Source organism: Corythoichthys intestinalis, chromosome 16 (assembly GCF_030265065.1).
Source record: "Corythoichthys intestinalis isolate RoL2023-P3 chromosome 16, ASM3026506v1, whole genome shotgun sequence".
Taxonomy (NCBI): Eukaryota; Metazoa; Chordata; class Actinopteri; order Syngnathiformes; family Syngnathidae; genus Corythoichthys; species Corythoichthys intestinalis.
The window spans coordinates 45528879-45544897 of record NC_080410.1 but is presented as its reverse complement, the minus strand read 5'-3'; the positions used below and the strand labels follow the sequence as shown (position 1 = coordinate 45544897).

Sequence of the window (16019 nt, the reverse complement as noted above, 5' to 3'; positions counted from 1 at the left end):
ATCATTAAACAAAATACAATACTTTTGAACTTTTTGGATATTTATTTTGAAGGGGTACTTAAAGGAATAATTCCAACCTATGTGGAAATTTGGGTCACCAACGTAGGAGCTGAACTTGTTCGTAACCAAGCCACTACCTGTACTCAAAAAGTTACTAACAAAACTTGGAAATTTGAGTTGTCCTAACTTAAAATTTTAATTTAGAATAATTTGAACTAACCAACGCACACAGAACACATTCCCACTCGCAAACACACAAACACAAAATCTCTCACACTCACTCAGACATGCTTACGCAGGAATTTACAGGTTCTCCAACACACTCCCACAATGACCCACCGCCACTGAACACTCCAGCTATATACAGTGCATACATTACATTGCATTTTCTAAGGAGCTGGGGGAAAACGGGAGGTAGTTTTTTTCCGTCATCCAGGCTAAATTTGTCATCCCAGTTCTCTTGTGCTACATTGTTAGCCCAATTGTGGCGGCTAATTGGGAAACGGGGCCACCGACATGAGAGCAAACTGACGCAAATGACGCTGAATAAAAGCAATCCTACACACAAAGTGAAGAAGGTCACCAGAAAAAATGTGAAAGAAGAGACACTTCAACGGCGTCACAATTAGTTTAGTAATCGGCTTATTCATAAATCACAAGTTATTTCCTGTTACTCTGAACATTTTAACTGTAAGTGTATTGGAACCAAAACATTTATGTGCTGAGAAATGATTTTTCTACCGTGAATAATACCAATGGCAAAGCAAAATTGAAGATGAGATCTTGTTCAATTCTCATATATATCTCTTAGAAGTAGTGTTGCACCGATACCATTTTTTTTGGCCCCGATACCGATACCTGGCTGTGCAGTATCGGCCGATACCAACACCACTTTGTCTGAAATGTACATATATTAGGGCTGTCAAACGCTTAAAACTTTTAATCGAGTTGATGACATCTTAAAAATTAATTAATTGTAATTAATCGCAATTCAAACCATCTATAAAATATATCATATTTTTCTGTAAATTATTGTTGGAATGGAAAGGTAAGACACAAGACGGATATATACATTCAACATACGGTACATGAGTACTGTATTTGTTTATTACAACAATAAATCAACAAGATGGCATTAACATTATTAACATTCTGTTAAAGCTATCCATGGATAGAAAGACTTGTAGTTCATAAAAGATAAATATTAGTACAAGTTAATATTAAAACCCCTCTTAATATTTTCGTTTTAATAAAATTTGTAAAATTTTCAGTCAAAAAATAAACTAGTAGCTCGCCATTGTTGATGTCAATAATTACACAATGCTCACTCATGGTGCTGAAACCCATGAAATCAGTCGCACCCAAGCGCCAGCAGAGGGCGACAAAACACCATAAATCACAAGTAACAAGTGGACATTACACTGTGCTGTCATTTTAATTTGTTTGAGCGGGGCATGTGCGTTAAATGTGTCAAATATTTTAACGTGTTTAATTAGAAAATTAATTACCGCCCATTAATGCGATAATTTTGACAGCCCTAATATATATACAAAATGAATCCAGTCGAACTTTTTATTGCATACCTGGTATGGGTGACAATAGTTAAATAAACCTTTGGCTCTCAAAGGCCAAAAATAGTGCTAAATTCGTGAAATTAAAACATGTAAAATACTAGCCCAACAGTAATAAAGTAAAAATACAATGAATGAATAATGAATAAACTTTTTTAATCCCTGAGGTTTGTCTCTCAAAGGCCGAACAGTGCAACTTTCATGAACCTACAACCCCTCGCAAAAAGTATGAAATCACCAATCTCAGATGAGCACACTCACTCAGACATTTTATCATGTAGAACAAACTCCGATAAAAAGCTTGAAAAAAAATAATGAATTAGTTCAAAAGTCTATAACATTCAGAAACACTAAAATGAATGAATAAAAAACATTGTGGTGGTCGGTAAATGTTACTTTTATAGAGCAAGTGCAGGGTAATATATATGGAATCACTCTATTCTGAGGAAAAAAATAAGGAATCATGAGAAACAAACAAAGAAATAACAAAACATATCTCTAGTATTTAGTAACACCACCTCTGGCTTTTATGACAGCTTGCAGTCACGCAACTCGGACGGCACGCAGATCGTCTCCCGCTCATCATCTCCTGGGAACCTAACTTTCTCAGAACTCGCCTCTTTTTTGGGATTACAAATACATTCACACACCTAGGTTAAAAAAAAAACCCTATTGAAGACAGTCCAACAAAGAAGGAGGCGCTATTGCGCTGTGCAGCCAAGGCCATATTCAAAACGAAAATGTATTTCTAATTTGGCCAATTCGACCAAGTGTGCCAAATTTTGTGGGTCTATAAACTGCCTAAGTCCCTGAAAAAAATCTACTTCCTCTCAATGGTGAGCAAAGATTCGTCACGACAACAGACAGAGACGTGTGGACATGGGCCTGCATTTACAGGTGACTAAACTGTGGGTAGTTTAGTAATCTGTGGGTACATTTTAGTAATCTGTACCCACAGTTTAGTAATAATACGGCTACTAAAAATAGCTAACTGACAAATAAACACTAGTTGAATTAAGCACGCACCGAGATGAAAGCAGCACAGAAAATGTGCAAACACAACATGCCATTTTGATTGATGACACCTGAAAGTCAAATTTTAGACGGCTACCAAAGAAAACGTGCAATAGTTACTTGAGGCGTGCGAAATTTCCGATTCTTAGATTATTCGCGATTCGGCCGTGGAAGATTCGAGAACGATTCACAAATATCCAAATTCCGATTATTGAATTATACCAGGTAAAGCGGAAATAAAACACAGTCAGCGCGGTCTTTGGGACGCAATGAGGAACGGACTGAGAGTAAATATCATGTTCAGCTCATGCTGCTAGATAAAATAACAATCATACCTGACTGCGGCCGACAGCTGCTACAAACAACGCCCAGTTGCTAGTTGCTACAAACATACGGCTACAGTAGATATCATATATATGTAGAACTAGATGCAAAATTACCTACGATGTCGGTGTTAAAACATGTATTATTGAACAGAGATGCGCAATGACAAACTTTCCGGCGTAAGTAAACAGCCGCCACGTTAAAGCAGGATACCTCTCTAGCAGGCTCTGTTGTAGCGAACCTAATTAACTTTTTATCTAAAATTCTCCTAAATCGGCAGAATCTTGTCTTGAGTCTATCTTTAAATGATGAAATAGTTTTAAAACTTTGACAAAAGTAGACAGAAGGGAAAATATGGAATAATGGGAGTAATTTTAACAACTGTAACAGTTGATTCACAACATTAAATTAATTGAATGTTGTTTAAAGCTGCTGATACAGAATATACAACATTTTATTGACGGTACCGTTATTTTTGTATATTTGTTTACTGTCATATGTTAACTTGATACTGAAATAGTAGTTTGGTTTAGCCCGAGAGGATTTTTGAACAATTTTGGAACTAATGTACAAAACATTGGAAAAAAAAAAAAAATCAATAAAATAAAAAAAGGAGGGGGGTGCATCAATAATCGTTTTATAATCGAATCGGAGCCTCTGAATCATAATCGTAATCGAATCGTTAGGTGCCCAAAGATTCCCAGCTCTAACATTTACCTTTTAAAACCCCTTTGTTCGCCGAAAGCAAAACGTGCAGGTGCTTGCTCGGTCGGTCCCTCGGCGTTTGGAGTCCCCGCCAAACATTGGTGACTACTGTTTCCGGGTCATTACTAAACACAGTTAACTGTACTCACAGTTTAGTAAACTCTGGGTACATATTACTAAAATGTACCTACAGGGTGCTAAACTGTGGGTACACTTTAGTAATCTGTGGGTACAGATTAGTAATCTGTGGGTACAGATTACCAAACTGTGGGTACAGATTAGCTATGATTTTTTTTTTTTTTTTTTTTTTACCCTGGCACCCGGGGGGCTCCGTAGTTTTGAGGTATTTAAAGGGTTAATTCTGAATTACACAGAAGTCCGGGTTACATCGCCAGCACAGGAACGGAACTCGTTCGTAAACCGTTGACCCTTACGAGCAAGGCGAAGGCAAATGGAGTAAATTACGCGAAATGGAAATTCTGCTGTATTTGGTGTAAGTTACTACACTCATCACCAATTACGCAATTACAAATCGCTACAAAGCTATGAACAGTTTTGCTGCGGATGGGTGCAGGACCTGCACATTATGACCGTATCAAACGGCAACACCATCGTCTTGCAAAAGTAGGCTATGTGTGTTTACCATTTTCATTGCCATGAACATCTGAATTTGTGCTGTGCTGAGCTGTGATTGTTAAGTGACAAATCAATGCTGTGTTTTAGAAAACAGATTTACCTTGCTCAATGTTTCCCAGTTGGCCTACTGCAAGCAAACTCACTTCAGAAATTTACGTAGACAAATGAAATTAACTTACCGGAGTGGAAGTGCATAGAGCAAACTCTGTGTACAACTGTAGAATTAAACGTTATATCCTTTCTTTTGATCTACCTGTGTAACAAAATAACATGCTATCTATGTATGTTTTTTAAATTAATTAGCATTTGCTGGCCACAAAACATTGTGTTTTGATGAAATCCCCCCTTCAACTATGTGGTCTCTCGGTCTCTTTCAGACTATTATGGAGCAGTTCAACCCCTGCTTACGGAACTTTGTTGCCATGGGAAAGACCTACGAGAAGGCCCTTGCCAGTAAGTCCATTTATTTCTCTCCTTCAAGTTGGGCACACTGCCAAGGCTTCTTTTCATTCTCTTTATATCTACCTTGTTTCTTGTTTTTGTCTGACTGTAAAAGGACAGTATTTATCCTCCTGCCAAAAGGGCAGGTTATGCCACCTTGTGTGCAGCTTTTTTCCCCCGTTCCCTTTAATGAAGTGGAGGTTTATTAAGAAGAACTCCAAAGAGTTTCTAATAGGGGGGTAATAGTATATAGTGTAACCCAAAAGGTTATTGACATGCTCACACCAAGAATCGATATACCGTTTTTTTTTTTTTTGTTTCGAGATAGCAAAACAAAAATAATATTCCTATCACTAAATGATACTTATGTTTGCTGTGAAGGAGTTGCCGAAGTTTATGCCAATAAACTGCGCGGTCCAATGAACGCCTGTGTCCACTGGCCTTTCTATGCCTCTTATTATCTGCAAAAACGGCGTCATTGTAATCTGTTTGAGGCAATGCATTAGCGGGTCATTCGGCGCACGGGTTAAATGCGTCAAATATTATAACGTGATTAATTTAAAAAAAATAATTACCGCCCGTTAACGCGATAAATTTGACAGCACTAAAAAAAAAAAATACAATACTTATGGGCTTTTGGGATACGTTATTTTTAGATTTAGGGGTATTTCAGGGAACTTCAACTTTGAACTTCAAGACAAGTGTTACCTCGATAGCTCGATTAGAGATATGAATACGACCCCAACCATGGATTGCTTTGCTTCGAAGGTTTTATAAACAAGAGCTCTCGGGTGCAAAATGATGTGATTCAGCCAGGAGCTGCGATCACCCAGAAAGTACGAAGAAGTACAATCGAGGGTGGACATTTATACTGTTGAAAGGGCGGTGCCGAAGCTCACCGTGAAACGGAACTTGCTAAGAAACTAAACTCATCATCTCACAATTGTGGGGATTTTTCCATATAAAAACATTTATGAGCTGAGACCTTGAACACCGGTCCTGACTGGAACGAAGATAAGAAACCACAGTCCTCCCTTGTATTCATTCAGGGCATATTGAAAACATAGGAACATAACAGTCCGTATTTGGGCAGTCTAGAGTAGTCAAGGCCATGAGATTAAACTAACAATTAAACTCAGATTAAAATAACAATGACGCTCTATGCTAGGGTTGTTCCGATCATGTTTTTTTGCTCCCGATCGTTTTAGTTTGAGTATCTGCCGATCCCGATATTTCCCAATCCGATTGCTTTTTTTTTTTTTTTGCTCCCGATTCCTTTCCAATCATTCCCGATAATTTTTACCGATCATATACATTTTGGCAATGCATTAAGAAAAAAATGAATAAAACTCGGACGAATATATACATTCAACATACAGTACATACGTACTGTATTTGTTTATTATGACAATAAATCCTCAAGATGGCATTTACATTATTAACATTCTTTCTGTGAGAGGGATCCACGGATAGAAAGACTTGTGACTTTGTATATTGTGACTAAATATTGCCATCTAGTGTATTTGTTGAGCTTTCAGTAAATGATACTGCAGCCATGCCCCAATGCATGATGGGAAGTGGAACCATGATGGGAAGTGGAACTATGACTGTGCGTAGTGCTAGCAATTCATATATCTTCTCTGCGTTGGGAAATAAATTAAGGTGTTAAGAAAAAGATCAAATGCGACCTTGCTTCCCCACATTGCTTCCCATGATATTTATAATCATAGGGAGAGGGATTGTAAGCCCTTAGCCTATTAAAATAAGCCTCCGAAAGCTGCCAAAATTCATTCTACTTATTTTATGCTGCCTTTTATCTCTCTATATAGGTAAAATGGCGCCATTACAGATTGAGCGCGATGATGCATGAGTGGGTCGTGCAACGCATGCATTAATTGCGTTAGATTTTTTAACGGTATACATTTAAAAAAACTATTACTGCTGTTATTGGCATAAATTTGATAACCCTACCTTAAGCCTAAACTAAAGACTCTGGATGAGTGTAACATATTATGAAAAAATATATATATACAGGGGTGCACATAAGTGGTCCGCATGCGCGCATGCGTACCGGACGTAGACAAACGCGCTGGCCCTCAACGACTTCCATACGCTTTTGCGTACCGATGGCTGACCACCGTATTTGCGGCGGACACGAGAAAATAACTTCTCAAAATGTCAAAGAGGCAGGCCACACTGAGTAATTACTTCCGTGTTCCCCGACCCCCGTCAAAAGACAGACAGACGACAGAGACGTCACCGGAGCTACCGAAAAAAAAGACTTTTGCTGAAAAGTAGGAGGTACCATGGCTTGAAGCAAATGATGCTCGCACGGAAATGCGGTACAAAATGTGCTGTGAGAATCCCAGTGTCGCCGATAAGAGCAGCGCATTTTATGTAGGGTCAAAGAATTTCAGCCATCCAAACTTTGAAAAGCACGAAAAAAACAGAGAGCATGTGGCAATTAAGCAAACTATCGATGTCAAACAGGACCCCGCTCGCCCTATGGACAAGTGGCGGAATAAAGGTAATAAACAGCGACATGCACTGACAAACGTGTTTTTGCTTTCATTTTACAAAGCTAAACATGCACGTTCAATAAGGTCTTATGAGGAGGACATCCCACTTTTAAAAAGGCTTGGAGTTAATGTGGGAGCCGCATAATGCCCTTTATTTTGAACTGGTGCTTTTTATTTCTTTACATTTCAAAGTAATGGCAATTTTGTTGTGCCAGTTGATGTTAATCAAGCATTAATTGTTAATATAATTAATTAAAGTTAATTGGCTCTAAGTAAAGCTTGTCATAAATTTATCGCATCAGGCGGGTTGGCTCTCAAGCTCAATGAGGACCAAGTCACATCTCCAGGTCCTCCTCTGAGAACCTGGGCAAAAAAATTATGTGCACCCCTGTATATATATTAAAAAAAGGCATGGCCGACATTTTTTTGCCGATTCCGATACTTTGAAAATGACGTGATGCCGATCGATCGGGACATCTCTACTCTATGCTACAATGTTCTCATGCAAGCATAACAAAAGCATACAAAATATGATGTGTAATGATTGTGTTTTAAGCATGAATAAAATTCTCTCAAAACTTACTTGGTTCATTCCGATTTACGCGGAAATTAAGTTTACGTCGCCAGCGTAGAAACGGAACTCGGTCGTAAGCCGGGGACTACCTGTACTGTTAGTGTGTATTGCAACCAAGTTGGCGTTGTCCTTGTAGACGTTACTGTATGTGCTCGTCTGTCAATGCTCATTCGAAATAGTTGGAAACCTTTATTTATTTTTGGAGTAAACTCTTTTAATTTTACAGACGAAAACATTTTGAGTACACGTCAACTTAAACTAGACGAAATTAGTCTTTTTTTTATGTTGTTTTTGTCGTTTTCAGTAACAAAAACTAGACGAAGACAAACACTTTTTGGGATGACTAAATTATGAAGAAGACAAATGAGCATTAATGTCTAAAAGGCTAAGAAAAAATTCAAAGGGCTGCCAAGAACAAGACTGCCTGGCATTGGTTTCAACTGACTGCCATAGGTGGCCAATCCGTTTGAAGTTCATCCGCTGCCAACCTCGCGGTTGAAATGAATTGGACGTCTACTGATGACAAACTTGTTCCAATCACAGCAGAAGGATGAAAATAACTTGTTTTCCTGTTGATTAGTTGTTGTGTAGAATAATGATTTCCTGACTCGTGTATTGTAAATAGATAAGGCGGAAAACACTAAGGTGACTTGAAGTTCCGCTCTGAGATCCCCAATTTGGCCAACTTTCAAAATTGGCCGATATGCATGTGTGATACATCATTGGAAAGCTTAAAATCTCAATTTTTGGGGGGAAGAAAAATTTTGAACAGGAGGGCATTTTTTTTTTTTTTTTTTTTAAACAGCAAAACCCTAACTGGAGGCGAGAACACGCAACAGCAGAATTAAAGACGCCACGATTTTAACGGGATATTACCTTGTTTTGATCCAAAAACTCCATGTAGCATGTATCACCGAGCATCAAGACACAGCTGTGAATGGCCAAAGCCGGATTTTTGGGGAATTTTATGGGTGAAACGTGGTGATATAACAAGGGTCGTTATGCAGAAATTGCAAACAAGGAGTGGTCGAGATGTTCTTTTTAATATAGTCACCCTTTTAAACGTTATTTTTCAATTTTTCTTTGTTTGGATCGATTATTTATCATCTAACATATCGGAGAAAATGCGACAGTAACAAAAAAATTACAGTTAAGCGATAGTTATGAGGTAGATATCCTGACTTATTTACAGATGCCAAATTTTTCATTGAGATGTAATTTGTTTAAAAGTTTAAAATATGCCAGTGAATAATGTTTTTATTTATTTATTTATTTATTTTAAACGAAATATTAGACATCAATTAATTATTCTAAGCTAAAATGACAGATATTTTGAACAATAAATATTATTACTTCTTTTTATGGCTAGGTTGAAACAAAAGCGCTTGCGCGACATCTGTAAACGGGGCTCTTCGGGGTAAAACGGACAAATTAAAAATAGTTTGGCGGCTTATTATGCCATGAATCTGCTATGGCAGCATATAGACATATTATTCTATCAAAACCAAACAGTTCTTTTGGCTTAAAATTAGGGCTGTCAAAATTATCGCGTTAACGGGCGGTAATTAATTTTTTAAATTAATCACGTTAAAATATTTGACGCAATTAACGCACATGCCCCGCTCAAACAGATTAAAATGACAGCACAGTGCAATGTCCACTTGTTACTTGTTTTTTGGAGTTTTGTGTCCCTCTGCTGGCGCTTGGGTGCGACTCATTTTATGGGCTTCAGCACCCATGAGCATTGTGTAATTATTGACATCAACAATGGCGGGCTACTAGTTTATTTTTTGATTGGAAAATTTTACAAATTTTATTAAAACGAAAACATTAAGAGGGGTTTTAATATAAAATTTCTATAACTTGTACTAACATTTATCTTTTAAGAACTACAAGTCTTTCTATTCATGGATCGCTTTAACAGAATGTTAATAATGTTAATGCCATCTTGTTGATTTATTGTTATAATAAATAAATACAGTACTTATGTACCGTATGTTGAATGTATTTATCCATCTTGTGTCTTACCTTTCCATAATTTACAAAAAAATATGGCATATTTTATAGATGGTTTGAATTGCTATTAATTACGATTAGTTTTTAAGCTGTAATTAACTCGATTAAAAATTTTAATCGCTTGAAAGCCCTACTTAAAATACAGCAGTATATTCTAAAGATTGCTTTTTCAGTCTTGTCTGTGTTTTCCGCCATAATTCAACATTTCCTGAGATCGTTGTGATGAGCAAATCATATCGTGAGGTATCCAAGGGTTCCCACCCTTAGTTTCTAATGTGAAGCGATGACAGTTCACTGTAGGGAGACAAATAAGTGCGAGCTCGCCGTCAGCTGTCGGTTAATTCGTCGAATGTGATTTATCGAAACTCTCCGCCCTCCAAAGAAAGCCTTGCTGAAAGCCACCCGGTCTTCCCGAGCGCTATCTTATGTTTCATCCCCCACCCTCTTGACACATGCGATAACTAATCCAAGACGCAGTGGGAGGATGGAGACAGACTGGCATTGACTCCCTGAGCTATTAAATACCCACTTTGCAAGATTTGCTCTCGCCGAGGGGGGCTAAAAGCCAATCATTTGAGGGGGGAAGGGGCTTGAAATAAACACCCCCTGAGCTAGGGGGTGTCACACTCGTATTTGTCATGGGCCGCAGATTTAGTTATGGTTTCCTTCAGAGGGCTGTTAGATATGCCAGCAAGTGCTGACATGTTTAATTGACCTATGGACAATTTTTTGATTATCAAATGAATCGACAACTATTTTGACAGTCGATTAATTGTATCTTGATTAGGGCTGGGCGATATGGCCTTCAGTACCGTATTGGCCCGAATATAAGACTGTTTTTTGCATTGAAATAACACTGAAAAAGAGGGGGTCGTCTTATTTTCGCGGTCTAGACATTATACCCATTCCCGACACTAGATTGCGCCAGATATCATTGAAGCGATGTTCTGTCATGACAGATGTCAGCTACTCTCCCCATTTACGACATTAGATGGCGCCAGATCTGTCATGACATATCTCAGCTATTCTTTTTATTTTAACCAGTTTACATTATTTTATTGCAATGTTTTTCCTTATTCAGATTTGTTTCATGACTACAGTTACAGTTAGACTTCACTTTGATGGTTAATGCAGTTATTGCAATTTTGTTGTTTTATCACAATTGATTGGTTTATTTACATTTCAAAAACCAGAAGCCATTCATTTACGAATGTGATTGCACGTTAGTTTACATATTTAAATGTTCAGATATTAAGATTTGAATAAGGCAAAATAACATGCTTTTTCTCTCAAATATATTGTTATAATTAGGGTTGTTCCGATCATGTTTTTTTGCTCCCGATCCGATCCCGATCGTTTTAGTTTGAGTATCTGCCGATCCCGATATTTCCCGATCTGATTGCTTTTTTTTTTTTTTGCTCCCGATTCAATTCCAATCATTCCAGATAATTTTTCCCGATCATATACATTTTGGCAATGCATTAAGAAAAAAATGAATGTAACTCGGACGAATATATACATTGAACATACAGTACATAAGTACTGTATTTGCTTATAATGACAATAAATCCTCAAGATGGCATTTACATTAATAACATTCTTTCTGTGAGAGGCATCCACGGATAGAAAGACTTGTGACTTTGTAAATTGTGACTAAATATTGCCATCTAGTGTATTTGTTGAGCTTTCAGTAAATGATACTGTGGCCATCCCAAATGCATGATGGGAAGTGGAACCATGACTGTGTGTCGTGCTACCAATTGATATATCTTCTCTGCGTTGGGAAATAACTTAAGGTGTTAAGACAAAGATCAATTGCCACCTTGCTTCCCCACATTGCTTCCCATGATATTTCTAATCATAGGGAGAGGGATTGCAAGGCTTTAGCCAATTAAGAAAAGGCTCCAAAGGCTGCCAAAATTCACTCTACTCTTTTTGCGCTGCCTTTTATCTCTCTATATAGGTAAAACGACGTCATTACAGATTGAGCGCGACAATGAGTGAGAGGGTCGTGCAGCGCATACATTAATTGCGTTAAATATTTTAACGTGACACATTTATTAATAAATTAATTGGCGCCATTATCAGGATAAATTTGATAACCCTACCTTAAGCCTAAACTAAAGACTCTGGATGAGTGTAACATATTATGTCTGTAACATTAAATACAATAAGAAAACGATTTAATTAAATATATATATACATATTTATTTAAAAAAGGCATGACCGATATTTTTTTGCCGATTCCGATACTTTGAAAATGACGTGATCGTACACCTCTAACTTCTTGAACATTGTACAACATTATAAAAATCAATACGACAACTGTGCAAACATGTCATTGTAACACAAATGACTTACAGCTTGAACAGTACACTTCAAACAGACAATTGATTGCTAATAGCTGCTGTGACATAATTACTCAACACAAGTGTTTACTTCAAGGTTTTTTTTTTCCCAGAGCATTTTTTAATACATGCACGCACACATGCACCCCCCACACAAACACATTAAAGCTATATTGCTTTTATACCAATGAAACACTTAAGATTTTATGATGGCAGTAATGACACAGAATAAAGCAAGCAACATCCAGAAAAATAGCTGTGGCCATTAAACAGTCATATTATAGGCTTCACTGTTGGATTATCCTCTATGCTAAATGCTTTACTATCATAAACGCTATCAGAGAAATCACATGCGGCATTCTGATTGCCAGATGCAGTCCATACCCAATATGCTCATTAAGTTCAGCCGTTTAGACAAGGTTAGAGCCGCTATCCGACTCCGTCACGTTCATTTGTTGCATTAGCCGCTAGCGTTAGCCTGTGGCCTGGCTACCAGTAAAAAGCACTGAAAGCCCCCTCTCCTAAAATCGTGAGAACCAGGGAGGACAGCGGGTGAAAGCCCGTCTGGAGACCGCCAAGAGTCTACTAAATGTCGGGTGAAAGCTCCCTTAATCCCAACTTCATCACGTTTGCTGTTAGTGTTAGCTGCTAGCGTTAGCCTAACGGGCTTCTGTTTGTTTGATTTCCTGATAACCAAGTGACTTCATTCGTAAGCACACTGACTGCTTTCTTAAAGGGGAATGAACATAGCCGCACAACAGAGTCAAAGCGGAATGAAAAGACTATATTTTCATGTTTTATTAAATTATTGAATTAATCAACATGGTCAAAATTACATCGGACAAGAATCAAAGAATTTCGGTAACGGTAAATTTTCGGTATACCGCCCGGCTCTAATGTAGATACCATTGAACTATAAATTGTTGTCAGATTTTTCAGTCTCTGAATAGAAAATATCTTTTATATTTTACAGTTTTACTAAAAAAGTAGAAGGAAATATTTTTATTGACGGTAGCTTTGCATGTAATTTATTTATTCCCTTTTCCTAGCTTTGATCGAGAACTACATTAATTGGATTTAAAATTGGTAACACTTCACAATAAGGGTCCCTTAATTAACATTAGTTAATGCATTTTTAGACACTAACTCATGTTTAAGTAACATGACAAAAATTCATTTAATCCCTTATCTAACATTTATTAATATATTAAATAACATGAGTTAATGCATTAGTTAATGCATTTTAAGACAATAACTAATGTTTAAGTAACATTACAATAATTAATATAATTGCTTATCTAACATTTATTATAGGGCTGTCAAACGATTAAAATTTTTAATTGAGTTAATTACAGCTTAAAAATTAATCGCAATTCAAACCATCTCTAAAATATTACATATTTTTCTGTAAATTATTGTTGGAATGAAAAGATAAGACACAAGACGGATATATACATTCAACATGGTACATAAGTACTGTATTTGTTTATTATAACAATAAATCAACAAGATGGCATTAACATCATTAACATTCTCTTAAAGCGATACATGGATAGAAAGACTTGTAGTTCTTAAAAGATAAATGTGAGTACAAGTTATAGAAATGTTGTATTAAAACCCATCTTAATGTTTCCGTTCTGGTAAAATTTGTAAAATTTTCAATCAAAAAATAAACTAGTCGCTTGCCATTGTTAATGTCAATAATTACACCATGCTCACTCACTGTGCTGAAACCCATAAAATCATTTGGACCCGAGCGCCAGCAGAGGGCGCCAAAAACCAAAAAAAACAAGTAACAGGCGGACATTATACTGCTGTCATTTTAATCTGAGCGGGACATGTGCGTTAATTGCGTCAAATATTTTAATGTGATTCATTTAAAAAATTTAATTACCGCCCGTTAACGCGATAATTTTGACAGCCCTAATTTATTAATATACCGTATTTTTCGGACTATAAGTCGCAGTTTTTTTCATACTTTGGCTGGGGGTGCGACTTATACTCAGGAGCGACTTATGTGTGAAATTATTAACACATTTTTATATCATTTCACATGTTATTTTGGTGTTTTGGAGTGAAACTGATGGTTTGCTAAACTTGTTCAAATGTTCTTTATGCTATAGTTATCTGAATAACTCTTAATAGCTATGTTACGTTCACATACTGGCCACGTTCGCATTTTGTTGTTCGTGCATCATGTAACATTATCATACTGTACACTTATTCAGCATATTGTTCTATATTGTATTTTTTATTTTAAATTGCCTTTAAAGATGAAATATCTGTTCTATGTGCTGGATTTTATCAAGTATATTTCCCCCAAACATGCGACTTATACTCCAGTGCGACTTATATATGTTTTTTTCCTCTTCATTGAGCATTTTATGGCTGGTGCGACTTATACTCAGGTGCGACTTATAGTCCGAAAAATACGGTAATAATTAACATGAGTTAATGCATTAGTTAATGCATAACCAGACAGTAACTAATAGTATGGTGAATTTGGTTTGGGGATGGGAAAATGATAAGCATATGCTTCTCCAGTCTGCCCTTGTCTTTCTTCGTTTCTTTCTTCCTTCGGGCAAATCATATCACATTTTGAATTGTCACTGATACTGATAGGCCTATATATATTTTAATTTTACCAAACCATTGGTTACTGTCTGGTGTAAATGCATTAACTCATGTTGATTACTATATTAATAAATGTTGGATAAGCAATTATATTAATTATTGTAATTTTACTAAAACATTATTGTTAAAAATGCATTGACTAATGTTAATTAAGGGACCCTTATTGTAAAGTGTTACCTAAAAATTGAATCAAAAACATGAATTCGATTCACACGATTTTTTTTCGAGGGCCACACTAAATGACAGTGGGGCAGATATGGCCCTCAGGCCTCGAGTTTGACACCAGCCTTCATATGGTCTCACTTTTGGAATTGATCCTAACCCCGCTTTAGTTATAATGTGCGACAGGCTTTCAACATTGGAAAATATGAATGAATATTGCTGGCATTTGTTGAACTTAGTGTGGCTGAGAAAAAAGTCTATTGTCGAGCATTCTAGGCTGTCCAACAACAATTCCTTCATCTTAAACTCCTAAGTAATCCCCTCCATCTGTCTTCATGAGCCCCTCACACACACACACTGCATTTGTCAGCAATATAGTAGCATTATGTAGTAGATCCAGCTTATTTACGCTTCAGTTGTGGTTGACCTCCACCAAAACCTAACCTTATTTACTCATTGGCCGCTATTGACGGCGATAGTCCAAAATGGATTAGACGTCTGCCAACGTCAATATAGCTGAAACATGATCAATCACTATCACATGGCATCAACTCCTTTACATTCTTATCTGCTCACATGCATGAGGTGTCGGCTCATTCAGGAAAAAGTGCGATCGCGGATATCAAAACAAAACGTCAAGCGGCAAGTTGGAAACAGCTGTGTCATGGGATTGTAATGCGCTTTAGCCGCACAACTACATTTGGCCTTGTTCACCTAAGGAATGATGAGTAATTGAGGGGCAGTTTACATGGCGACTCTGCGACACAAAGACGCAATGACTGAGTAGGAGAATGGCCTCGCGTGCATATGGTGTCGGCGAAGACGAAAAATTCTGAATCCTGCCTCCAAAATGGAAGAATTTGATTGCGGGGAATTGAGGGATGCATATCAAAGGCTCCCGCGGCGCAAAACCGCGCCGATAACGTCAGCACTCGTACACGTCACATTGGGCGTGCGCAGCGGTGCTACTAAACATTAAAAACAGCAAATATGGCGGAATGTCTGCTTTAATTTACTGTTTGAATAATATTTTAAAATTTAATATAATAATAATAATAATTATTATTATTGTTGA

General features: G+C 37.1%; 1 protein-coding gene across 6 annotated transcripts in view; it reads left to right on the top strand.

Annotated features, from left to right (window-relative positions):
- The window catches only part of baiap2a (BAR/IMD domain containing adaptor protein 2a), a 200922-nt gene that overhangs the window by 76501 nt on the left and 108402 nt on the right, over positions 1 to 16019 (top strand). For all 6 annotated transcript variants that reach the window (XM_057817139.1, XM_057817137.1, XM_057817136.1 and 3 more), the window contains exon 3: positions 4628 to 4703. In XM_057817139.1, the coding sequence (XP_057673122.1) occupies positions 4628 to 4703 (76 nt within the window). The remainder of the gene's footprint in view (positions 1 to 4627; positions 4704 to 16019) is intronic.